This window comes from Zootoca vivipara, chromosome 7, assembly GCF_963506605.1.
Source record: "Zootoca vivipara chromosome 7, rZooViv1.1, whole genome shotgun sequence".
In the NCBI taxonomy this organism is placed as follows: domain Eukaryota; kingdom Metazoa; phylum Chordata; class Lepidosauria; order Squamata; family Lacertidae; genus Zootoca; species Zootoca vivipara.
This window is the reverse complement of record NC_083282.1, coordinates 14,651,801-14,679,080: the sequence shown is the minus strand read 5'-3', so window position 1 is coordinate 14,679,080 and position 27,280 is coordinate 14,651,801. Positions and strand designations below refer to the sequence as shown.

Below are 27,280 nucleotides of genomic sequence, written 5' to 3'. Positions count from 1 at the left end.
AGTATGGATACAAATGTGTTTGCTATGTAAAGAGTGGAGTTTCCCTGTGTACGTTGGATTATGATAAGGGCCGAATTGAGAGTAAGTAATTACAATGGATGCCCATTGAATTGGAGACTTAAGGTAGTAATGGCTACCTTTTCTCGCTGATCAAAGTATGAATCAGGTGTCTGAATGCAACGCCTGCAGTTGTATAGACAGTGAAGAAAGCGGGGGGGGGGGGACAAGAGTGAACGAGCACATAAATGTGTGGAAGTAGGCTGCAACAGGCAACCAGGCAGAGGGCCTTCTCGCCAGTGGCGCCCGTCCTGTGGAACACCCTCCCGTCAGATGTCAAGGAAATAAACAACTGTCTGGCTTTTAGAAGACATCTGAAGGCAGCCCTGTTTAGGGACGTTTTTAGTGTTTGATGTTTTACCGTGTTTTTAATATTCTGTTGGGAGCCTCCCAGAGTGGCTGGGAAAACCCAGCCAGATGGGCGGGGTATAAATAATAAGTTATTGTTAAATCATCAGTATTATCACTTTATACAAGATGTATCAATTAAACAAATGCTATCTTCAGGCATACAGCACAACTCCAAGAGCAAGGAAGGTGTAGGATGCCAGCACTGTGTGTATCGGCCCCAACCCCCCAAGGTTTCCATGTGTGCTGAATTCACCCCTTCATTTTCAGTCTTTGCACGCTCAGCACAGAGGTCCAAAGACTAGACACACTGAAAAGCTTCCCTTGCCAACGAGAGCCCTGCATCATTCCAGTCGTCAGGAGGGGCTTTCAGGCAAGCATGCTTAGAAGTCTCCTACTGATCTTACTCAGTGCAGGGAAAGTGGGGGCAGGGACAAAGGAAGGGGCAGGTGGGGGCGGTCCACCCCAGGTGTCATCACTGAGGGGGGGTGACATTTGATGCGCCGCCCAGCTGCGACTCCCAAGCCTACCTCAAGCCGTTGGGGGAAGGGGTGGACCTGGGCCACCTTGCCGGTGGCTTTCCCCCCTTCATTTTGACAGCTTGGAGGAGGTTGGGAGTCATAGGTGAGCAGCGCGCCGTTGCTCCCTGCTCCGGGGCTGCTTCCTTGGGGGGGAGCCTCTCCTGAGCCCCACCCTGGGTGCACAGCATGTGTCCCACTCCAGGTGCATTAGCAGTTAGCTCCGCCTCTGATTGGGCGTGGACCAGCACTGCCCAGGAACATTGGGGATGGAGCCAACATGGACACACACTCTTGCGCTGGTATACATTCCTTACCCTCAAAAGTTCAGGCCAAATGCATTGGAAAGGGTAAAGTTGGGGCAGGGACTTGGTAACAGCAGCATCCTCAGCTCAGATCTTGTTTGCACCAAAGGAGATGCCAGAAGGCAGAGGTGGATGTCAACAGAAGGGCAGCCCTTACCTTACCAGGAACCCCAAACTGTGAAGTCCTCTGTCTCCCAGGCCTGCTTGCTCAATTCCATCTATGATGTCATTGACCAAGGGAAGCAAATTTGGAGACTAATTTGCTAGATTACCATTGAGTCTTCCGTCGCTGGTACATGTTGCCAGATTGGATCTTTTGTCTGCCTTTCCATGAAGGGCTATTGAAGACAGTTCTCAGTGAATGTCTAATACAGTGGTGCCTCGCTAGACGAATTTAATTCGTCCGGTGAGTCGCTTCGTATAGCGAAAAATTCGTTTTGCGAAGCAGCTCCCATAGGAACGCATTGAAGTGCGGTTTCCCATAGGCTGCCTTGCAAGATGGGGAAAGAAATTTAGTCTTGCGAGTCACCCTATGGGACGAAAAAAATCGTCTTGCGGAGCGCGCCAAAGGAAACTTCGTCTTGCGAGTCTCCATTGAAATTGCAAAACGCTTTCGTTTTGTGAGTTTTTCGTCTTGTGAGGCATTCGTCTAGCGAGGTACCACTGTATAAGAATCATTTTTAAATACAGCCAATGCTTTGGCTCTTAAGTGTTTCACAATACACACACAGTGGGAGAATTTCCCTTGTTCTTCTTCTTGAAAATGTGACACATTTTGAACATAAATGAAGAGGGGGTTTATTCAAACTGTGTTAATATTCACGGGCGATTTTTAAGAAGTAGGAATACATCATTTTACCAATATAAATGTGCTGATCATTTTGCAGCCTTTGGAACAAATGTTATGGAGAGTACAGGTGATTATGAAACACCCTGGGGGGTACTGTAAGTATTTTATTTATTTCATTTTCATTTCTAGTTTCTCTGATCTATATAGTTGTATACATACTGAGGTATTTACTGGAGTTATTTGATTTCTAACTTCTCCAATAAGAAAATCAGTAAAAAACAAAACAAAACAGTCCTTGGAAACACTCAGGGAAAATAGGATAACATGTTCCTTGCAAGTATATGTAGGTATTGAGTTATCTTATACCAATTCACATTCTTGGTTCATGTAGCATTCATAGGTCTTGGCAGGACTTTTTAAGAACTTGCCAGAACTCAGTTCTGGCACCTCTTAAGTGGGCACCATTGTCATTATAAGAGAACACGGGAGGAGTTCATGGCGAGTTATGGCACCTCTTTCTCTAGAAAAATAGCACTGGGTCTTAGGGAAGGCCATTCTAAGCCTTATGTCAGGCATAGGCAAACTCAGCCCTCCAGATGTTTTGAGACTACAATTCCCCTCATCCCTGACCACTGGTCCTGTTAGCCAGGGATAATAGGAGTTGTAGTCCAAAAACATCTGGAGCATAGCTGCCAAGTTATCCCTTTTTTTAAGGGATTTTCCATTATGCTGAATAGGCTTCCTCGCAAGAAAAGGGAAAACTTGGCAGCTATGATCTGGAGGGCCGAGTTCACCCATGCCTGCCTTATGTGGCAAAGTTATGAAATGTGAGGTGCTCTAGAAACCATAGCTAATCTGAGGACATCTATTAAAATAAAAATGAAAAAATCCCTCCCAGGCAATTGCTGACATCCTTCTGTCTTGAGAGACAGTCCCTTTTATGCACCGTTCTCTGTTTCTGAGATCTGGTTTCACTTCTTCTATGCTTTGTGAAGAAAAGAAACCCACCTACCTATGTTTTGGGGTTTGAGTTGCACCCAACATTGGGGGGGGGGCTGACGTCACGTGCGTGATGAACTTTCTGTGAGTGTGACATGCGTGTTGCATGTGTGATTAGGGTTGCCAGACTCACTAGAGGACAGGACTTCTGTGCCTTTAATTGCCCTGCTCTCTTTTGAGTCTGGAAACCTTAAAGAGAAACCAGCAGACCCTTTGCTTGGAAATTAAACTCAGTCCCACAGTTAACACACCTGTTATGAATTTTTGTATGAGTGTACCACGTCCTGACAACCCTTCTTCTTTCCTGTGTGCTTGAAATGGTGGCAGGAACTCTGGGACTTGTAGTGGGTAAGAGATGTTGCTCTAACTATACACCCCAGAATTTCCTGCCTATGTGCGCTCTTTCTCTTCCACTCCTCTTGAAGTACACAGTCTGGACCACCATTGTCTCATTGTGCAGAATGTTGGGTTGGTTTTTTGTTTAAGTTCCAACTATGCTTCTGGTTAGTTTCAGCAAATCTCCAAAAACCTTACATTTAGATAGAAGGCAATAAGTTTGAATAAATATCAAATGTGATCTCTGTTTCCACCCCCACCCCCCGTGGCATTGGTTTTACAACCCGCGCCCCTGTGGACCTCCAGGCACAGAGAGGAGGGACATTTCAGTGGATTCCCCCGCCAGAAGTGTAAATGAAGCAAGGGACTCAACATTTTTATATACAATTTTGTTGTTGTTTAGTCGTTTAGTCATGTCCGACTCTTCGTGACCCCATGGACCATAGCACGCCAGGCACTCCTGTCTTCCACTGCCTCCCGCAGTTTGGTCAAACTCATGTTCGTAGCTTTGAGAACACTGTCCAACCATCTCGTCCTCTTTCGTCCCCTTCTCCTTGTGCTCTCCATCTTTCCCAACATCAGGGTCTTTTCCAGGGAGTCTTCTCTTCTCATGAGGTGGCCAAAGTATTGGAGCCTCAGCTTCAGGATCTGTCCTTCCAGTGCACTCAGGGCTGATTTCCTTCAGAATGGAGAGATTTGATCTTCTTGCAGTCCATGGGACTCTCAAGAGTCTCCTCCAGCACCATAATTCAAAAGCATCAATTCTTCGGCGATCAGCCTTCTTTATGGTCCAGCTCTCACTTCCATACAACACTACTGGGAAAACTGGTCCCTTAACTCAGTTGCCTCATATTCTTCAGGTAGAACCTGGTCATTGTGTTCTATTTTCTTCTATCACTGTGTTGTTGCCTCTGTTCCTGGAGTTGGTTAGTATTTCCCTCTTATTGAATGCACCGAGAATGTCATAACTGGCAAACTGCCCATCAAGCGCTTCTGAGTTTCCCTGAAGCAACTTTTTAATATATAGCATCGTGCTCAAGCAGTAGGCTTGCAATTATTGCTCGAACATTCTTTATGAATGTACCTAGGACACGTTGAGGAATACGTTGTGTCCTGGAGGTCTTGACTTTTGAATTGTGAGGGAGATGTCCCTCTTTGTCCCAAAAACTTGACCTACTGCTGCTTTTTTGAATTCTGGATCAGAAAGGTTTATTCACTTTCAGATCATTCTTAATAAATGAATAAATCTGAAAGCCTTTCCTGCCTTGGAAGCCATGTTAACATAAGATATCATCACCAATCAAATAATTGTTACAGAGCCTCAGATTCCTGGGTTTGGCACCCATTACATCACTATTTTACTTCTCTGTGAGAATCGGCTTGTTCTGCTTCAACTGCTATTATTAGCACTGTTATTTGAAAGTATCTATGCTCCTAAATTTTTGACTGAGATTTTAATATGGGTACCAAACCAAAGAAGCCCTTCCTATCTGGTGAAGCTTTTTCTTTCTCTTTTTCTGAAACCAGAAAGCTTATGATTATACAATCCATTTCATTCCTTAGCATCATTAGGTCTCAGAAATTACCCTCAATTGTACTTTTGAAAATGGAAAAGGGGGGGACTGATATGGAGCTCTGATAATAACATTTTAGATGTTAACGGCAATTCAGAAATGGAGCATTTTAATGTATTAGCACTGTTTGATTTGATTTGAATCCTGTTGAGTCAAGCTCTTTATATTTGCTAAGAGTAATTGATTGTAGAATTATGAAATGAAAGTGAAATATACATAGATATACACATGGAATTTCTTGGAAACTTGATGAATTTATTGGTCTTTTATGAGTTAATTCCACCAACCCATCCTCACCCTTCTCAGGTTTGATTCAACATTAGTCCTACTCGGAACAGATCCATGAAATTAATGAACATGGCTAAAACAGGTCCATTATTTTCAGTGGGCCTACTCTGTGTATAATTTAACCAAACACAACCAATACATTTGAGTGTGTGAGTGTGATTTGTTATAACAATTTTGGTTGAAAATGCTTAACATCATGTTTTCTCGAAATGGTAATTTAATAATTATATAGCTAACATAGCACTTCTGTCAAGTTATCCTCTATCGCCATGCCCAATTATGAATAGGGTGGTTCTAACTTGAGCCCCAATGCCTCATCTAAACAATTTAGAACATTTTAAAGAGATTTTCTCCATCAAATTTTCTGTTTTGTACAAATTTTCCTTCTAATACAATGGTATGCATGTAAATCTGAACTGAGCACTTCTTAAGCATGGATTTCCAATCTCATAAGGAGAAAGGAGGGTGGTTAAGGGCAATCTCTAAGAGAACCCCTACGAATGCCCAGGATTATTGAGTTTTCTACTATATTTAAATAGCAAGAGCAGCTTCACAATTCATTGTTTAGTTTTGAAGAAAACTCTCTCTTCCCAAAATGTTCCTACACCACAGAAATTTTTCGTCAGATTACAAACATTGCCTCAGGATCAGACCTGGTCATTGGCAGATGTGCAGAGAGGAAAGGCCAAAATATTAATCTCCAATATATGGCAAATTGTTCGCTTTTGTCCAATAAAGGTTTTCTTGAATTTTCTGTTTCTTTCATGCCCTTTTAATATTGGATAGGATCAGTTAAGTATTGCAACTGAGGAGGAGATTTCATATATCCTCAATTATACTGTGAAACTATGTCCACCATCACAGGTGAGATTCTGCTTGTAAGGTGGTTGTGTAGCTGTCCTGGACACCTACCAGGCATTCAGTTTCAATGGTAGTATCCATAATAACACAATTATTTTATATTTAGAGCTGGTGTACCAGCAAATAGTGGAAACTCTACAAGCCAGCAGTTCTCCCAACTCAATTTTTGCCTCATTCAAACATTTACTAGGGGCTCTTACGTGAATCTGAAGTGACTCAATCTCAATTTCGCCCTTCAATTGCAGTGAGGGGATAATAATCCTGTTTATTACTTTAATGGGTTCGTGTAACAGTACAGTAATTGTTACATTACCTGTGGCTCTCTTGATGTTGCCAGACTACAACTCCCATAATCCCATACCATTGACTATACTGGCCGAGACTGATGGAAGTTGTAGTCCAACAACATCTGGAGGGTCACAAATTCCTCATTCTTACCATATATCAATGCTAGACATTAGTAGCTGAGGGAAGTTGCAAGGCCCAGGGTACCTTGACCTGTTTCCCAAATTGCTTTGGAACCCCGAGTGAGCCAGAAAATGTCCCCAAATCTTCATTTGGTCAACTGATTTATATTAAAATTATCCGAGAGAGAAGCCTGAGAGTCTCACTCGCTTTGTGTTCTTCTTGACAATGGCATCTACCTGTGATTTTTTATTATAATTGATTGTTGGTGTGACAGCCATGGGAATTCCTTTTTCATTACACTAAATAAATAAAAGTATGAAACCTGGAGTGATAATTTCCAACATATATGTCCCAACAAGAAGGTTCTCTTAAAAATAAATAAATGACCTGTTAGTTCAACCAACGTAATAAATCCCATTATTATTATTTATTTATTATTATTATTATTATTATTATTATTATTATTATTATTATTATTATTATTATTTCCCATTTTGAGCTTTAGAAAAAAGCTCTTACATGGCATCTTCTGTTTCCTCCTAGGATCATCAGACTATTTTACGAGCCTGGGCTGTCAAAGATTTTGCACCAAACTGTCCTCTCTACGTTCAGATACTGAAGCCTGAAAACAAGTTCCACATCAAATTTGCAGGTATGTCTGGGATACTGGTGATAATACACTTTGGAAAGTAGGGATGGATATTTGGAGTCTGCCCACATCATTTTGACATGTGATCACCCAAAATTCCATTTGTGTCCTGTTTATACATTGGTATGTATTTGGCGTTTCAATTCATTTCAACCAGGTTTGCTCCCCTTGGGCTTTTAACCATTTTCCTTCCAACTCTGCTCCCTGGGTATTCCCGCCCAGGACGGACCTCCCCCCCTGCCTGCCCCTCAAAGCTGGCACATCACGTGGGGCTGGGCCTCGGCAGCGGCAGCCTCTCTTCCTCCTCTCCCACTCTCTAGAAGCCACTATGAGCTGCCCAAGGGAGGAGACTGGCAGCAGCAGCAGCCATAGAGAGCACTGGCAGAAGAAGGGGGTGCAGTGGGTGCAGTCCGCCCCGGGTGTCATTCCTTTTTTAAAAAAAGTGTATTTATTAAAGAATTTTTCAAACAACAAAGACATACAAAAATACAAAACACAAAAAAGAAATATAAAACACAAAAAATACAAAATGCAAAAATGCAAAAACAAAAAATTCTTACTTATAACCCTTATTTCTAATCTATTGACTTCCTCTTTCCACCTCCTACTGCAGTTCTTTACATTTCATACTTAGTAAATTCTAAATCTTATATAAACTCTAATTGTTACTTCAAAATTACCTTGTTACTGTATCTTTTATATCTTATCCTTAAAAACTCAATCTATATCTTACTTCTAATTAATTTATCCGTTGTTGTTTAGTCGTTTAGTCGTGTCCGACTCTTCGTGACCCCATGGACCATAGCACGCCAGGCACTCTATCAATACTTGTTTCACACCCTTGTATTATCTACAACCTCTTTGTATCTCCCTCACTTCCATTGGTTCAGTCTATTATACGCTTATTTTTCAAATAAATTTTGAATTTCTTCCAATCTTCTTCCACTGCTTCTTCACTCCGATCCCAAAGTCTCCCCGTCAACTCAGACAGTTCCATATATTCTATCAACTTCTTCTGCCATTCATCCACAGTTGGTAATTCTTCATTCTTCCAGTTCTTTGCCAATAATAATATTGCTGCTGTTGTGGCATACAGAAAAAAATAACATCTTTCTTAGGTATATCATCCCCCGTTATCCCAAGTAAGAAGGCCATCACCCTGGGTGTCATTCCTGAGGGGGGGGGGTGACATTGCCACCCTGCCCCCTTAGGATGCTCGCCACGGGCAGCGCCTCCCTGGGCCGCTCAGGGCACCCCCCTGGGACTCTCACCACTCGTGGCACCCCCTGGGATACTTGTGGCACCCACCTGAGATGCTCGCTGCTCGTAGCACCCCCCTGGGATGCTCACCGCTCATGGCACCCCCTGGGACACTCGCTGCTCATGGCACCACCATTGCGGGACACTCGCCATTCACCCCCTTTGGGCGGCTAGCTCCGCCATCTCGGGTGCACAGTATGTGCGTTGGTTCAGGTGCTGCGGCAGCTAGCTTCGCCTCTGATGGAGAGGCAATGGGATGCCCATTTGTCACTGCCGTCAGCTTGGCACAGGTGCCGGCTCATCCTCCTTGCCGAGCTTGGTGGCAGCAGCACTAGCAGGGGAAACAGGGACATTCCGAGATCCAATCAGAAGCTGGGGTGGCTTTTGTAATTCCAGGACTGTCCCTGAAAAATCAGGACACTTGGAGGGTATGTGGTAAGCCTGTGTCTGGATTATACCACATCAGGCTACAGGTGGGTGTTCACATGGCCGAGAGCCCCTATATAAATAAAAGTAAACAGATTAATCTCCGCACAGAGAGAACTAATATATCCGGTAGGCCAATCCAGAACTCTTTTCCCTGGTGTGTGGGGAATTATTTTGTATATTAGGCCCTACTTTAATCTGCAGTAGACTAGTCCAGACATAGATTTACCACCTTGTGTACATCTTTCAGGGAAGTTTTATTGATTACTTCTTATGCAATGGATTTATTTACTATCCTTAAATATTTCCAGGGTAGTTTACAAATAAGTAACATATATTCTCACTGGGGGACTACTGCTAAAGCGTCCAAAGATCAGATTTTCAAGCATCCCAGGCTTATCCAAATAAATTTTGAAAGCCACCGTTCTGTTATTATTCCCATTAACCATCTCTTTTCAAACTAAGAATTCTTTGGATTTTTCTTGTAGGGAAGTTGTGCCAGCCCCATAATAATGTTAGCTGTCCTTTCCTGCACTTTATCCAGCTCTATTTAGTAGTTTATTTAAAAGGTGTTACTTAATATTTCAAATATTTTAAAGTGGGTATGGTATCCTTCTATGCTGCAGCATAAATGTGCACACACTGTTATTTATTCAAGATGAGAAAATGTGAAATAGCATCGTCATGAAGAGCTTGTAACTTTTGTGCCTCTGATGTCCGGAACACTCAGCACCTCTTCAGTAATATATGTGTCTAAGGAAAATATTTTGTTAAGCTGAGACTGCTCTGTGTGCATCACACTATATTCTTACAAGGCACTTTGTCAAGCAAAGGAAAGGGGGAAGGCTGGCTTCTTTCCAGGAACATGTGGTCCCCGCTGTGTACTCCAAGCCCGACAAGCACCCGCTGAGATTAATGAAGAGACTTTCACATTGGAATTAAGATGAAAGAATGCACAAAATTTAGGTAACTGATATTTAGGATCTTTTGTACACATGCTGTCTCTCAACTACCTCAAAGCTTCAAAAAGGCTATGCTGGGTTTTGGTGGGAAGCATAATTTTAAAAAGATGTTTGTGTACATATTATTGGATTCTTCACTCCTTGCAGCTAGTACTGTTTTTTTTAAAAGTAAGCATCCTCTGAATGGTAGCTTTTGTACAGAATACAGAGCGTCCCAGAAGACCTACCTCTTCCAATAATGTTGGTCTATATCAGGGATGGGGAACCTGTGGCCAGGGGTGTAGCCAGGATCAAAACTGGGGGGGGTGGGCAAGAGAGGGGAATTGAGAGGGAAGGAGGGAGGGAGGGAAGAGAGAGAAGGAAGGAAGGAAGGAAGGAAGGAAGGAAGGAAGGAAGGAAGGAAGGAAGGAAGGAAGGAAGGAGAGAGAGAGAGAGAGAAGGGAGGGATAGAGAAAAAGGAAGGAAGAAAGAGGAGGGAAGGAAGGGTGGAAGGAAGGATGGAGCTCCCATTGCCCCCCCCCCCCAGCTCAGGCTGCTCCTCCCCCCTCCACGTTCCTGCCGTGAAGGGGGCGGAAACAGCCCTATTTCGGACTGCTTCCCCCCACGTTCCTGTCACTGGCTGCAGCCACAGAGGGGGTGGAAACAGCCCGATTTCCATAACCAAACTGCTACCAAACAGTAAAATCCACAGATATGGAGCTACAACTGAACATCTTGATGCATAATTGTGGCACGACTTGAAGGCAATAATCTACATGCAGACCAGAAGAGGGTCTTGTTGACGATTGAACCCAGGACTGGCCTAAGAAACCTGCCACGCTGGGCAAAATGCCACAGACTCCAGCCCCATCATGCCCCTGCTGCAGATCTATGGCCACTTCCTGTCCCGTCCTTCCTCCTACCATTGCGCATATGCTTCTGCCACTGCAACAACATCCTCATCTGCGCCTGCGCCTGTGCTACCATCACAATGCAGCAGCAGCAGTGTGGCTGCAGCAGTGAGGGCAACCGAGCTGTGGCAGAAGCATGGGCAAAGCCCTGGCTGGGCTAGGAGGGGCGCAGGGGAGGGGTTGGATCTCCCATCCAAGGCAAATAGCTTCATCTTGCCTCATTGATGGACAGTCCCTGTTTAATATGTTTGAATCCTCTGGTTTTCTGTTTTATTCACTTCCATGTGTTTTCATGTGTTTTATATGGCTGAGGGTTTACGTTTTGTTTTGTTCAGAGATTTTTGAAATATTAAGCAGTTTATAAATGCTAATAAACAAAGAGCACAGCTAAAACTCGCAAACATCAGGGCAAAGAGAACAACATGCATTTCAATGAAACCAGTTCACATCCTGAGGTTTGCAACTATTTTCTAGTGCACAAAGTACGGAAAACAACAAAGGAATTTTCCAAAAGTTTCCCTCCCCTGCTTTATTGTACTCTTCTTTTGGCATGTCTCCTGAAAACCCCTCGGCAGGATCTGTCCCTGTTTCTGCAGTGGAAATATCCCAGCTTGATTTAGCTGCATTGCAGCAAAGATGTGGTTTATGGTTATTTTCAGAACCAAAAACTCTATGCTAATTGAAATAGTAACAATTCTTAATCAGTGCGTAAGTTCGTAACAATGAATTTCATTTCAAGTGGCCACCTCTGGAGTATCATCAGATGAGTCTAAAATCATTCGAAGTATCTACCAGCTCTAATAAGTAAATCAACTATTCTTATATTGTGATTTGGGCAGGAGCGTAACATTTTCTGCTTGATGAATGCATTTGTGAAGGCATAAACATCTTCCGGGATTTTGCTCGTTTAGCTTCAGGTTACTTCCTGTTCCAAAATACCGCTTTCTTGGCTTTCCTTCCGTGTAAGGAACCCTAATCCTAATTGGGCACTTACAAAGCAAGAAAACCAGGTGGCAGTGATTATCATATTTACACAGTGCTTTGCCTAAGTGATGTGTAATAACATGTGCAATCATCATGTACCAGCCCGGTTGGGAAAATGCAGAAAACTGTACCAAACAAACAGTAGTTACTAAAAGTTCATTCTGTTCAGCCCTTTCTTCTGCCATACAGAAGGATCCACATGGCACTCAAATGCGCTAGAAACCTTCTATGCATTTACAGCAGGCATAGGCAAACTCGGCCCTCCAGATGTTTTAGGACTACAACTCCCATCATCCCTAGGTAACAGGACCAATGGTCAGGGATGCTGGGAGTTGTAGTCCTTAAACATCTGGAGGGCCGAGTTTGCCTATACCTGGTTTACAGTATACCCATTTTTTCTGTGCTAAGCCCAGCAGTGTTTTAGAATGGGACAATCCTTTCTATCTTTCTTCCATACTAGCAAAACCATTCATCCCCCTCCCCCACCTCTGTATCTCCTACCTGGGTGTCTAAATGCTTAATTTGCTGAACTGGCCCAGCAGTTAAGTACAGAAGTGAAAAGAGCTAGAAATTTTCCATTACAGAATTGCACCCCTCTCTGTGGCTCATTAAATGCACTAAATTGCAGCAGGAGGTTCTTTTTGTTTTTTTGGCTCGTATTATTCTCCTCATTACATTTCCCCAATGTTCCCTTTGTTCAGAAATCTCATGCAATTACCAGTCAAGAGTAAATGGACGTCGCCTTCAATAAGCAGCTCTATCTCTGGCAATTTGGGTAAAATAACACGTCAGATTGTCATAGCTTGGTCAAATGGTGCAATAAAGCAAGTGTGGCCAAAACTGCATGCAAATACACAAACGGTGCAGTCAAATATTGGGTTCCATCTTCTCTATGGCGCCTAATTCAATTCATTTGTTGATCTGATATCACTGAGTGATGGAGCTGAATAAATGAATATGAAAATGAAAATGAAAATGATCAGGGCAAAGGTAAGTTGCCTGGAATGATGTGGAAGAAGAGGGAATAGCAATGCCAGACCGCCTTATGGGTTGCTATTGTTTCTTTTTAATGCATAGGTGCACCCTCACTGAGAATAAAGTACTTTAGATTCCCTGAAATTGAATTGTGTGATATATATATATATATATATATATATATATATATATATATATAATGTGTGTGTGTGTGTGTGTGTGTGTAAAAACGTATTTGATCCCCTGCTAAATTTGCCTGTTTGCCCTCTGACGAAGAAATGACCAGTCCATAATTTTAATGGTAGGTTTATTGTGGCTGGGAGAGACAAAATAACAACAACTTCCCCCCCCTCACTGTATATATGTAGTGGATATTCAGGCCTTGGTTGGACATATTGCATATCAAGGACTGCAATTACATTCTGTTCCTGATGGTACAAATTGATTCATTTCTTGTCCCTTCAGATTTCTAATATAATAATAATAATAATAATAATAATAATAATAATAATAATAATAATATTGATGATGATAATAATAATGATGATGTGATGATGATGATGATAGGGCCCCAATTCTGTAACATCATCCCTTATTACAGATGATTTTCTTCTTTCTGCTTCTTTCTCAAGTTGCTTGAGACTTTCTTTAGATTGTCTGTGGCGGAAGGATTTTGATCTGACCTTATTGTTTGTTTGTTGCAAGGTGGCCAAGGATGGGGGAATGAACTTTTATTTTCTTTAAACATCTCCGCAGTCTCCCCCATTGCCCACACTTCCTAATCTGAAAAAGCCCCATGAGACCGATCGTAAAAACTGTGTTTAGTACCGCTTACGTGTTGTTATGACTGCAAATGAACGCAAACTTAATTAAACAAACATACAACAGGATTGTGATACATGCTGCAACAATGAAGTGGTTAATACATATTGCTAAGCCAAGCTATGGTTTAGTAGGAACAAGCCAGATCACAGTCACTTTGCTCCTCTTCGTTCTTCCTCCTGTGAGCTAAACCATGCTTTGGCTTAACATGCAATCCAAACTGAGGCACAAGCATACCCTCCAACATTTCTCTGATGAAAATAGGGATGCCCTATTTAATAATAATAATAATAATAATAATAATAATAATAATAATAATAATTTTATTATTTATACCCTGCTCATCTGACTAGGTTGCCTCAGACACTCTAGGCAGCTTCCTACATCTATAAAAATATAATAAAACATTAAACGTTTAAAAACCTCCCTATACAGGGCTGCCTTCTAAAGGTTGTATAGTCACATATCTCCTTGGGTTGGGGGACAGGATTTCTCTCCTCCATAAATGGTTTCCTTGGGGACATTCCATGATCAATTGAGAAACTGGGATGGCTTCTGTAAATCCAGGACTGTCCCTGGAAAATAGGCAAACTTGGAGGGTCTGTTCATGCCTTGTCTTGCTCCATTCAAACCAGGAGCTGTTAAAAAAGGGAAAGGGAAAGGACCCCTGGATGGTTAAGTCCAGTCAAAGGTGACTATGGGGTTGCGGAGCTCATCTCACTTTCAGGCCAAGGGAGCCGGCGTTTGTCCACAGACAGCTTTCCAGGTCATGCAGTCAGCATGACTAAACCACTTCTGGTGCAATGGGACACCGTGATGGAAGCTAGAGCACGCAGCGGTACTTATTTATCTATTTGCACTGGCATGCTTTCAAACTGCTAGGTTGGCAGAAGCTGGGACAGAGCAACAGGAGCTCACCCCGTCGCAGGGATTCGAACTGCCAACCTTCTGATCAGCAAGCCCAAGAGGCTCAGTGGTTTAAACCACAGTGGCACCCACGTCCTTGAAGCTGTAACCAAGGTTTTTTTCCTAGGAATTACAACTTGTGGTTTGTTTGGAGAGCGACAAAGGATGATCCTGGGTTTCAATGGCATGCTAAGCCAAGCCATCACTTGGCGTACAATCTATGCACACTCATACTAAGCCATAGTTTGGCTTAGTGTTACATGTGAACCAGCTCAACAACAATCATATTAAAACAGGACAGGTTATGGCTGATAAATTTCCCTTGGGTATTTGAGCTTCAAGATTATTTCCCTGTTTTATGCAATATGTAAGGTGTAATAGAGTTTCAGGTGCATGTGCATGCGTATTATAGATACCTGCTCTTTTTTTGATAGATTCTGAATAAAACTCTAGAGTTATCCATCAGTAACAGAATAATGCATGTACTATAGACAGGTACGTTGCCTATGCACAGTTTGGAGATAAAGTACTTTGCAGTCTGCGAATGAGAAAAAGAAATCTAACAGTGACTAGATTAGGTTTTCCTCTCAAATTGAGATGTGGATTAAGTTAGTGGAAATCAATATTTCTGGGGACGTGAAAATGAGATAACCCTGCGGAGAAAAGTCATACTTCTAAAAAGCAATTTAGGGATAAAAAAATGGAAGATTGTTCTGAAAGTAAAAAATAAATAAATGGGGAGCTGGGGGTGGAGAATCAACGCTGTTACTGGTTATGCCAACAACTTTTAAAAGTACTTTTTATTGTGTTATACAGAGAAAAGATTAGACCCAAGGTACTGGGCTGCTTCTACGGTAGAATGCGTTAATTTCAGAGAGAAGTGATGGTTGTATTTCTGAGGCAAAAAAAAAAAAGTCACTATAGCCTCAAACTGTCTGCAAACCAATTAAGCATTTGAATTTGCTCAATCGACTTGCATGAGGCAGGGCATCATTTGTGAAACCAGAGATCACTGAAATCAGGAATAGTCTCATTTCTTCAGTGGGAGTAAAGACCACTTAACATGTATACATTTTCAAGGTTATTTAACTTCTCAGGTCATAAATAAGGCAGAAATGAATTTTGCTGGATCCAGATCCCCCCCGCTGGAACTTGCCAGAACTCAGTTCTGGCACCTCTCAGGTGGGCACCATTGCCATTTTAAAGGAACATGCGAGGCGTTCATGGCGAGTTCTGGCACCTCTTTTTCTAGAAGAATAGCACTGGCTGCCAGTATGAATGGCATCTCTGTGAATTATTCACTGCCACCATTGCCACCTTAGCCAGTGTGGTGTAGTGGTTAAGAGCAGTAGACTCGTAATCTGGGGAACCGGGTTCATGTCTCCGCTCCTCCACATGCAGCTGCTGGGTGACCTTGGGCTAGTCACACTTCTTTGAAGTCTCTCAGCCCCACTCACCTCACAGAGTGTTTGTTGTGGGGGAGGAAGGGAAAGGAGAATGTTAGCCGCTTTGAGACTCCTTCAGGTAGTGATAAAGCGGGATATCAAATCCAAACTCCTCCTCCTCCTCCTCCTCCTCCTCCTCCTCCTCCTCCTCCTCTTCTTCTTCTTCTTCTTCACAGTGCTTTTTTATATACAGTATAGAAAAAAAGTGCCATTGCTCTCTGTGAAGGTGTTTCAGTAAGTGCCACACTTTTAACTTTTTTTTTTAAGGTGTTGGTACTTATCTACTTATCTAACTCCAGAAATGTGCATTCACTAGAACAATGTAGATTTGGCTTGACCCAAATCTAAATTTAAACAGTGGGGAAGTCAAAGGCGGGGGTGGGGTGGGTGGGAGTATGAAACAGGAGTAACATAGAAGGGAATTGCAAGAGCAATGAACGTCTTGTGACCAAACGCTCTATTGCAGATATGGGATGCGGGTGGCGCTGTGGTCTAAACCACTGAGCCACTTGGGCTTGCCGATCAGAAGGTCGACGGTTCGAATCCCCGCGACAGGGTGAGCTCCCATTGCTCCCAGTTCCTGCCAACCTAGCAGTTTGAAAGCATGTCTGTGCAAGTAGATTACAGTAGGTACCGCTGTGGCGGGAAGGTAAACGGCATTTCCGTGCACTCTGGTTTCCATCATGGTGTCCCATTGCACCAGAAGCGGTTTAGTCATCCTGGCCACATGACCCGGAAAGCTGTCTGTGGACAAACGCCAGTTCCCTCGGCCTGAAAGCAAGATGAGTGCCGCAACCCCACAGTCGCTTTTGACTGGACTTAACCATCCAGGGGTCCTTTACCTTTTACCTTTACCTGCTCTATTGTAGGTCCTGGGGAAGATGCTGCTGTACTACAACTCCCTAACAAGCATGGCCAAGGGGGTTGGGAGTTGTAGTTCAGCAACATCTAGATGTGTAGTTCCCCCACATCTGCTCAGTTTTCAGCACCAGATTTACGGCAGTGTTGGCAATTACCACACACTGAACATTGAGCCTAGCAGGCGCACAAAATTGAGAAGATCCATCATTGAGAGTATTCATTTGGGGGCAGCAAACTTTGGCTTTGCTCATATCAAGTATTACCAAAGTCTGCTTCTGTGTTGGGTCCTGTGAGCATCTGTGTGGGGGTGTGATCATGCAATATGAGTGCACCATGTTCATAATATACTTTTCTAACCAGAAATTAATTTTTTTCCTATTACCATTTTAAAATGTATTTATGTAGGAAAGACATATGCGGATGAGGCTAACCTTACATTTTGCCTCGTTTTGTTTTTAATTATAGAAATGAATCAAGGAGCTACATTTCAATTTCTTTTTCACGGCTGTGCACCCACATTTTTATAGCTTTGAAATGTAATATCATAACCATGAACCTGAGTACATGGATATATACATATATAAAATAAGTCTAGAAGTAACTTAGGCTAAATGCTACTTTTTAAATGCGCATTTTTAAACAGCATCTCTCTCTCTCTCTCTTTCTCTTTAACAAGAATTGCTTTTATTGAGATTTTGCAAAAAAAGGGGTAAGCAGTACAATATATAAACAGAAAGAAGTAATAAATAAATAAAGAAATAATAAAAGAAATAAATGTTACCTCATTTCAAGACAATGGTACATAGGCTGATACTTTCACTCTGACAGAGGGTTAAACGAAAATGGATCCGTCCAAAATGACAAATGTGATTGTGGTAGTCGTAGCTCCCCTCTCCTCCTCTCTCAATAGCACAGCATATAAATGGATACTAAGTTTGAGTAACTCTATCTGTCAAGGCAACCCCTCTAGCCATTCTGTGTTCCTGAGTAATTTTCTCATCAGACGTCACCTTTTTCTAGGAATTTCAGTGCTTCTGCTGGGCTATGCCACCAACAAAATTGAGGTGGAAAAGGAGGTTGCGTTTGTTAAAAAATAAAAATAAAAAATGAAGCTACTCTTCTATGGGCTAGGTTCAACTAAGCAATTGAGTGTGAAGAACCCCAAAACCACCCCCAAATGAAGACACAATAGACGTAGATTTTAATTTAAGGTTTTTGGCATTAAATTTTGGCCACAACTTCACAACCACCAGGTGCCATAGAAAAGCACTAGACATATCAAGAGATCCAACGCACCCTGGTCACCATTTCTTTCAGCTCCTGCCATCGGGATGGAGATCTAGAACTATGCAGGCAAGAACGAGCCGTCTCAGGAACAGTTTCTTCTCTAGAGCGATTTTGGCCTTAAATGGAAAGCCTGGACTTTGAAGTCATCTTATTTCATTTGTTATTTGTATTATATTTACTGTTTTTAATTAGGTTTTGTAATTTTGGATTATGTGGAATGCTTTATCTGAGTGGATGTAGCAACCGAGTAATTTCGTTGTTCCCGCAAGGGGACAATGACAATAAAGATATCTTATCTTATTGATTACAGCATGTGAGTGGTTGCTTAGGCATTGGTTCCAGACTACCTGAACCTGCACGGTGGCAGGAACAGGACTGACACTGGGCACCACCATATGTCAGTAAGGGAAAGCATTCTTGAGGAGCAAGAACTCCTTCGATCTCACAGCTCACCCCAGATCCTCCCAGGGGCTCTGGCGTGGCCCTAGACCCTTGACAGGGTTCGGACAAAGGCAAGGCGAGCCCCTGGATTCCTTTAACGGAATTCCCTAGCAGCAGCGATGGAGAGGCAGGCACAGCTAACCACTTCCCCTCCACAAAACATTGAACCAATGCCTTCCGCCAACCTTACAAAGTTGTGACGATTTGCTACACGGTAGGCAAAAAACAAGTGGCACCAGCCAATCAGCCAAATGGCAAAATTCCTACCGGGCCCCTGCTCCAAAACAGACAGCCACTAGACAGACATTTCACTGATTTTATAATCATTTTGACATTTCAAAACTTGACTTCCTTCCCCCTCTTTTCTCAGTTCCTTAAATTTATTTTTAATATCTTCTGCGTATCCAAATTAACTTTGCTTAGTCATTTATTTATCTTCTTTAAAGATATACTCTTATGTAGCTGCAGGTTATTATCTGTTTACAATTTATCTGTAAATATTCAGTAAACCATTTCCATTCTCTTATAAAAAGTTTGCTATCTTGATTTCTTATTCTTCTGGTAAGTTTCAGCATTGCTGCATATTCCATAAGTTTTTGTATCCATTCTTCCTTCACTGGAATTTCTTCTTCTTTCTATTTTGGGGCAAGTAACATTCTTGTCGCTGTAGTCACATACATGAATAAATTTCTATACAATTTAGGTAGTTCTATCCCTATAATTCTCAGCAGCTCTGAGTCTTGTCAGGACATGAATGGGTGGCGATCTCAGAACCATGTGTATGCCAATTTTGCTTCCATTATGAAATGTGGTGTATAAATGTCAGTGGGGCAAAAAAAAGACAACGCAACAACAATTAAACATTCAACATTCTTGAGAAATGTTGAAAAAGGTATTGACTTGGCACTATAAAGTACATCCCAGGTGTTGGGCGGTCCTCCCAAGGGAGAGCTTTCTACAGATATGGCACCACCACCACAAAGTCCCTTTCTTTATCTGCTTGCTACCCTGTACAAAATACAAAGGAAAGATGCAATATTGACATTGTAGAACACATCCTCTTCTCACCCTTTTGCTTTCAAGTGGAACTGGGCAAAGGCATTTTACAAAGCCTTTGGCTCAAACTTGGCAGGACCTCTAGAGAGAATGTAAAATTACTTCAGGGCCCACATCTACCCTGTGGGCTGCCAGCTAGCAATTCATGCCTTACATAAAATTCTCCCGCTTTTCTTGCAGATCACGTTGTGTGCGAAGAGGAATTCAAATATGCAATGTTAGCTTTAAACTGTATTTGCCCGGCTACATCCACACTCATCACCTTGTTAGTTCATACCTCAAGAGGGCAGTAAGTATAAAATTCCTTAAAATTATGCTCTGCTGTTGCAAGTACACACTAGAAGTGTCCGTCCGTGAAAATCACATTTTATTTTATTTTTCTTAGAAGAACTTATTCAGGTGACCAAACATTTCCCCTCTATATTTAGAACTGTGTTGCTGTGCTGTTCAAATGGCAGAACAGTCTGGGTTTCCAAATGGATTACTGGGAGAAGTTGGTTTATTGATCTCATATATCTTGTATCTTTCCTTAGTTTAAGGAGTTTTTTTAGGCCTTGTTTATGACGTGGCTGTTTTAGGAATTGCTTTGCCATCTATATTCCTCCCCATCTGCTGGAGATGAAGCCTTATGTCTTTCTCCTTGCACTGTGGGAAGATCTTCCCGTGTTGCTCCCCCAGAAAACATTTCTCTTATTTGTGGGGAGAAGTTACATGTATATATATATTCTTTTTAAAGAAATGCTAATAATCAAGGGGCAGGTATACATGTATTGCAAAGCTGAGGGACTGGAAGCAAATCTTCAATCCCATAAGAGGGCAACCAAAATGGTCAAAGGCCTGGAAACTATGCCTTATGAGGAACGGCTTAGGGAGCTGGGTATGTTTAGCCTGGAGAAGAGAAGGTTAAGGGGTGATATGATAGCCATGTTAAAATATATAAAAGGATGCCATATGGAGGAGGGAGAAAGCTTGTTTTCTGCTGCTCCAGAGAAGCGGACATGGAGCAATGGATTCAAACTTCAAGAAAGAAGATTCCACCTAAACATTAGGAAGAACTTCCTGACAGTAAGAGCTGTTCGGCAGTGGAATTTGCTACCAAGGAGTGTGGTGGAGTCTCCTTCTTTGGAGGTCTTTAAGCAGAGGCTTGACAGGCATATGTCAAGAATGCTTTGATGGTGTTTCCTACTTGGCAGGGGGTTGGACTGGATGGCCCTTGTGGTCTCTTCCAACTCTACGATTCTATGATTCTATACCCTTCAACATTTCTCTGAGGAAAATAGGGACATCATAGTCCATAACCAATAAAATAAAAATAGCAAAAGTTATGAAAGCAAAGACACCTTTTTAGTAGAGTGCCTTTATTTTGTTAGCAGTAGCAGCGGAGAGGACGGGACCCTCTCACATTTCAGACTTTTTTGGCTGGTATGATTGTTACCACAAAGTATGATGTCCTGGGACGTTTTTGCTCAGAGAATAAGAGAACAAATAATAAGAAAGAAATAATTCCTGTGGATTTATTTCTGGCTACTTGACTGTATTAAGGTGCTGGTTTGGGTGCTTAAGTTGAATGCTGGGTCTGCTTAAGAAAATTAAAAAGTCAAGATATTCAAGAATATCTTGAACTGGCCAAACTTACAGGTTTAATAAGAAATTATTCTAACGAGGAAATAAGGAGAGAGTGGGGAGTCTTTATGAATTATATGAAGAGAACTGATTCTCAGATTCATACGCCGTTTAGCTTAGAATAAAAATCTCACAGGTAATTAGAATATTTATCCAAGAATTTAATCATTACAGACAACCAGTGATACGAGGAATAAAGATCCACATGGAGTTAGTTGGAAGTCAATTCCTCCCTTCTTTTTTCTCTCCCCCCCTTTTCGGTATTATTTTGCGTTCTTCTTTTTCCCTTTTTAGGAGAATATAATGCTTTATTTTTTTATTGCATTTTATGTTATAATCCTCGTAATTTCGCTTTTGTATTTTCTTCTGTTTTTGTATTATTCATTCGCTTTATTCAATGCTTGTTTGTATGATGAATAAGTATGTATAAACAAACAAACAAATATAATTAAATAGTCGCAAGGTGGGAGTGGAGAGCGCTCTGAATAAAACACTGCCATTTGCTCACAGGGGAGTGTTTAGCCTCTTGTGTGGCAGCCAAGCATCGCCCAAGGTGGACCAAATGCCATGCTGAGGCAGGCAAATGTCAAGGTATTAATGCTTCCCATTTCATTGGCACCTGCTAAGAGAAGCGGAGGGGAGGAAACAGCTTTGCTTGCCAGACGAGAACACTGAAGGGAAAAGGAGAAGAGGAAACCTAGCTTCATTAGCATTAATGTGCTCAGCCAAGTGTATGTGGAATTCTCAGCCCATGATCATTTAGAGGTTTTCTTTAGCAAATAGGAATTAATTAGCATAAGATGGGGGGGTAGTTTTGCTGTTTTTAAACGTTCTTACTATTAATTCCTTATCACAGATGGTTTTTCTATTTTACATAGCATGTCCTTCCTGTTCCACAGCAGGATGTTTGTATTGAAGTGAAAAATGTTATAATGTTATAAAAAGGGGGGGGGGGTTTAAGCCTTTATTTCAGGTATCTGTATACTGCTTTTCAGGCTAACCTCACAAAATGGTTTACCTAAAATTATTAAAATGGAAAAACACCAGCTAAAATGACAGAAATGATATGGTAGAGACCATGCAAAGATTTTAGAAAGCTGGATCTCTCTTCCCCTCAAGACAAGATGGCGCCCAGGTAGCTCTGAGGTAACTGCTGAGGGAGGGAGAGACAGCCTGAAGAAGATGGCGGGCAACTCTCCGAGCTGTTCTGTTTTTCTTTCGCTCCTACCGTGTTTCTCATATTATAAGACATGTCTTATATTAATTTTTTCCTCAAAAAACACGACATGGCTTATTTTCAAGGGATGTCTTATTTTTTTAATAAAGTGCACACGGGCGCTGTTTGCCGGGCTTGTCAAGCCCAGCAAACAGCGCCCGCCGATCTTCGGTGACAGGCGGGGGTGGGCGGAGAGCGGAGAACGATCTCCGCTTCCCCCCCACCCCCGCCTGTCACACAGCACAGGTCCGAAGATCGGCGGGCGCTGTTTGCCGGGCTTGTCAAGCCCAGCAAGGAGCGCCCGCCGATCTTCGGTGACAGGCGGGGGTGGGGGGAGAGCAGAGAACAATCTCCGCTTCCCCCCACCCCCGCCTGTCACACAGCACAGGTCCGAAGATCGGAGGGCGCTGTTTGCCGGGCTTGTCAAGCCCAGCAAACAGCGCCCGCCGATCTTCGGTGACAGGCGGGTGTGGGGGGAGAGCGGAGAATGATCTCCGCTTTCCCCCCCACCCCGCCCGTCACACAGCACAGGTCCGAAGATCGGCGGGCGCTGTTTGCCGGGCTTGTCAAGCCCAGCAAACAGCGCCCGCCGATCTTCGGTGACAGGCGGGGGTGGGGGGAGAGTGGAGAACGATCTCCGCTTCTCCCCCCCACCCCCGCCCGTCACACAGCACAGGGCCGAAGATCGGCGGGCGCTGTTTGCCGGGCTTGTCAAGCCCAGCAAACAGCGCCCTCCGATCTTCGGTGACAGGCGGGGGTGGGGGGAGAGCGGAGAACGATCTCCGCTCCCCCCCCCCGCCCGTCACACAGCACAGGGCCGAAGATCGGCGGGCGCTGTTTGCCGGGCTTGTCAAGCCCAGCAAGGAGCACCCGCCGATCTTCGGTGACAGGCGGGGGTGGGGGGAGAGCGGAGAACGATCTCCGCTTCCCCCCCCGCCTGTCACACAGCACAGGTCCGAAGATAGGCGGGCGCTGTTTGCCGGGCTTGTCAAGCCCAGCAAACAGCGCCCACCGATCTTCGGTGACAGGCGGGGGTGGGGGGAGAGCGGAGAACGATCTCCGCTTCCCCCCCACCCCCGCCCGTCACACAGCACAGGGCCGAAGATCGGCGGGCGCTGTTTGCCGGGCTTGTCAAGCCCAGCAAACAGCGCCCGCCGATCTTCGGTGACAGGCGGGGGTGGGGGGAGAGCGGAGAGCGATCTCCGCTTCCCCCCCGCCTGTCACACAGCACAGGTCCTAAGATCGGCGGGCGCTGTTTGCCGGGCTTGTCAAGCCCAGCAAGGAGCACCCGCCGATCTTCGGTGACAGGCGGGGGTGGGGGGAGAGCGGAGAACGATCTCCGCTTCCCCCCCCCCCCCGCCTGTCACACAGCACAGGTCCGAAGATCGGCGGGCGCTGTTTCCCGGGCTTGTCAAGCCCAGCAAGGAGCGCCCGCCGATCTTCGGCTCTGTCCCCCGATACGCTACGGCTCGGGGAAGCAGGCAGGGAGCTCCTGCTGGGTCCCGCGGCTTCGCCTCTCACTCGGTCGGGGCTTTGCGATAGTGCTTATTTTCGGGGTGCGTCTTATTTTTCACCAACCCTTTGAAATCCTGTCATGGCTTATTTTTTGGGGATGCCTTAAAATATGAGAAACACGGTAGTTGGAGAGACTATAAAATGGCTTGTATCAGAGTGGGAATCCAACCTCAGTAAATTCCATGCATGACTTTTTATCCTGGACTTCTTTGCACTCTTGAAGGTTGTCATCATCGCCATGTCATCAATGGTGGAGAAGAGGCTCCATTACTGTAATGTCATGAATCTGCCATCCATCTAACATGGTGAAACTGTTTCATGTTGCTTTCTACATGTGTTTCAGGGAGGGCCAGCAATCCCCAGAACAGTGGCAGAAAATGTACGGCAGATGCTCTGGTAATGAAGTGTATCACATTATCCTGGAGGAGAGTGTATTTTTTGCTGAATATGAGGGAAAGAGTTTCACATATGCATCTTTCCATGCACACAAAAAGTATGTTTCATTTCTAACGGTGGCATTTAACGCAACTTCCTTTCAGAAACTCTTTCTTTGGTTGACTGGAATGCACAGGGCTGTTTGGCCTGTTAGTAAGAAGCCTGCACTTCGGTTGATAGGGTTTTATGTGAATGTATGCTACAGAGACAGCCTTGGTTGGGTACACTGGAATTTAAAATTGTACCATTTCCGTAGCTCAGAAGCCACTGCACCTTGCTCACTACATTCTTAAAGTAGACTGCCGAGTGTAGCCTCTCATCTGGAAGCTTCTTCCCTGTTCCTATATGTTTGGGGGCTGATACTGATTGTTCTGGACCAAACCAGATAAGACAAGCATAGCTGCCAAGTTTTCACTTTTCTCGCGAGGAAGCCTATTCAGCATAAGGGAAAATCCCTGTAAAAAAGGGATAACTTGGCAGCTATGAAGACAAGAGCTTCAGAAATGCAATTTTCACTGGGAAAATGGTGCTCTCCCTGGATGCCATGGTCCCGATCTCAGTTGGAATTGATATGGTTGATATCGATGAGACAACAGATACAATTGTTCGGCCCTCATCAAAAAATGTATGGCTAATCCTATGTATTGAAAAACCACCTGACGCCTAGTGAGATCTGCTGTTTGGTTACACTGAGAGGTCTTCCTTTACCACAGTCATAGGCAAAGTCTGGCCCTCCAGGTGTTTGGGACTACAATTCCCATCATCCCTGACCACTGGTCCTGTTAGCTAGGGATGATGGGAATTGTAGTCCCAAACATCTGGAGGGCCAGAGTTTGCATATGCCTGCTTTACCACTTCCCCAGGGCTGGATTAAGCAAAATAAACATGTGCTTGAGGCATCAAGGGAAGGGAGGCAACACAGAAATTTTCCATTGGCAGATTTTTAACGTGAATGGTCACAAATTGCTCAGCTGAGCATTCATTTTCTCAGTTGAAGGATATTAAAAATCCCAACAGTACGACTAGGCAACAAGACAGGCTCGGTGTCTCATCTCTACTAAGTACAGAAGCAGACGTGTCACGTAAGATTAGTTTACAGGATCTGATCGAAGACTTTGTTTTCCATCTTACTGTAGGTTTCGTTTCATTTCAAAAAACAAAATGTTATTTTACGGTTTATTATTGTTTATATTTTTAATTAGATACTGTATATATAGAGGCACCAAAATATTTTAAGTGTTCAGGGCCTCTCTAAAGGTCTTAATTCAGCACTGCACTTCTCCCTTCCCAAATCCCATGGCCATAGCCATGTTAAATCCACATCATGCTCCCCAGATTTTGTTTTCTCTCCTGTGCAAGCCCTGGGCCCAACTAGTGTCTGCTACTCACATAAATGGGGAGGGTGCTCTATGTCATCTCAAGCAAAAAAGAAGTGTCAAAACAGAAAGATGTGAAAGACTTTAATGTGCCACATGTGGTGGTAGTGTCCCCCAAAGTGGTCCGATCCGCCATGTTCTATTTTTAGAGGATAGAATTGAGTGTTCTTTCTCAGTGAGTTACACTTAGAAAGACGTTCCTGCATCTCACGCAAGTTCTTGTTTCAAGAATAGCTTCCTTTGAGTTCTGGTCATGTGCAGAAAAGTGCAGCGCATTCTCATTACAGTTTGGCAAAAACGGTACAGACAGCTGGTCTGCCAAGTGCTAAATGGGTATTTGTGGGGAAACTCAATTCCTCTGGGTCTCTTTGTCTGGCCATTGGGATTCTCTCCAGGCAACACAATCCCCGCCAGCCCACAATGACACCCTCCTTGAGGGTTTTTGCCTGTGTGGAATGTGTTCTTGAACTTTCACAATGTCTCTAGGTTTCCTGGATGAAAGATAGAGAGGTATGTTTGATAGAGCGTTTATGTGAGTGTGCAGAAACAAGCCTTCTGTAGAAAGCTGGATTTAATATGGTTTTGTCCAGTGTTTCTCAACCAGTGTGCCTCCAGATGTTTTGGGACTACAACTCCCATCATCCCTAGCTAGCAAGACCAGTGGTCAGGAATGATGGGAGTTGTAGTCCCAAAACATCTGGAGGCACACTGGTTGAGAAACACTGGTTTTGTCCACTATTTTCTGTGGCTCCTCTGGCATGTGACCCCAGGAAGGTTTCCCAGATGAGCATACAGACCTTGACCTGAAAAATATTTTTCACCTGTGCCACACAGCATACAGCGTATGAACTTAGATGGATTTGTTTTAGGACAAACCATTTCTGTCTTACTGTATAAAGCTCAGAAACACACACAGAAATGCAGCAATGTTCTACAGGCCCGGCTCTAGGGGTAGTCTCGGTGGCGCGGGGTGCCAGGGCGCCGGGCCAGCAGGAGGGCGCTGCACAGCAAAGCCGCGCGGAAGCCGTGCTGCGCGCTGCGCCCGCCCACCAGGGCGGGGACGCCGGAGCGATCTCTGCGCCACGGCGCCACGGCGCCCAACCGGCTTAGACGTCCCCGATGATCAAAATCATCAGAGGCAAAGCTATTTTCCTGTTACCTATTTTCAATTGTTTATAAATAGGTTTTAAGAACACTTTGTAGTGAGAAAAGGGCCTGAAAATAGGTCTCTGCTCAGCAATAATAGCACAGTTTTAATATGGCGCATAATACAAGCCTTCTTTCATTTTTTGAACAGGAGGTGGGATTAAGAGTCTGATTAGAGAAATTAGTTGATGCAACATGAAAAAGGCTTAAAACATTTCCCTGTTATATCCCTCGAGGTGTCATTATCATGCATTTGATCACAAACATAATTTGAGGGGAACTAACTCTGAGCAAGGCAGAGCTCGAAAATATGCTGACTGCATGGCAAATTGTGTGATGTCGTCAGTATATGAAAGGCATGATTAAGAGGCTGTGATGACAATGGTATCCTAGGATGATATCTCTCAGGGCATCCTATATTTATCCCAGTCCAAGATCTCAGTTTTCACTTCTCAAGTCCTATATGCACTGAATAATATATACTTGAGGATGTGCCCAGAACACTGTTCTTTCACACGTTC

General features: G+C 43.6%; 1 protein-coding gene across 2 annotated transcripts in view; it reads left to right on the top strand.

The window, feature by feature from the left end:
- The window catches only part of KCNT2 (potassium sodium-activated channel subfamily T member 2), a 207,306-nt gene that overhangs the window by 137,986 nt on the left and 42,040 nt on the right, over positions 1 to 27,280 (top strand). The window contains exons 13-15 of one of the 2 annotated variants that reach the window (XM_035123140.2): positions 7,028 to 7,136; positions 19,629 to 19,737; positions 24,146 to 24,295. In XM_035123140.2, the coding sequence (XP_034979031.1) occupies positions 7,028 to 7,136; positions 19,629 to 19,737; positions 24,146 to 24,295 (368 nt within the window). The remainder of the gene's footprint in view (positions 1 to 7,027; positions 7,137 to 19,628; positions 19,738 to 24,145; positions 24,296 to 27,280) is intronic. The other variant, XM_035123142.2, reaches the window with a different exon arrangement.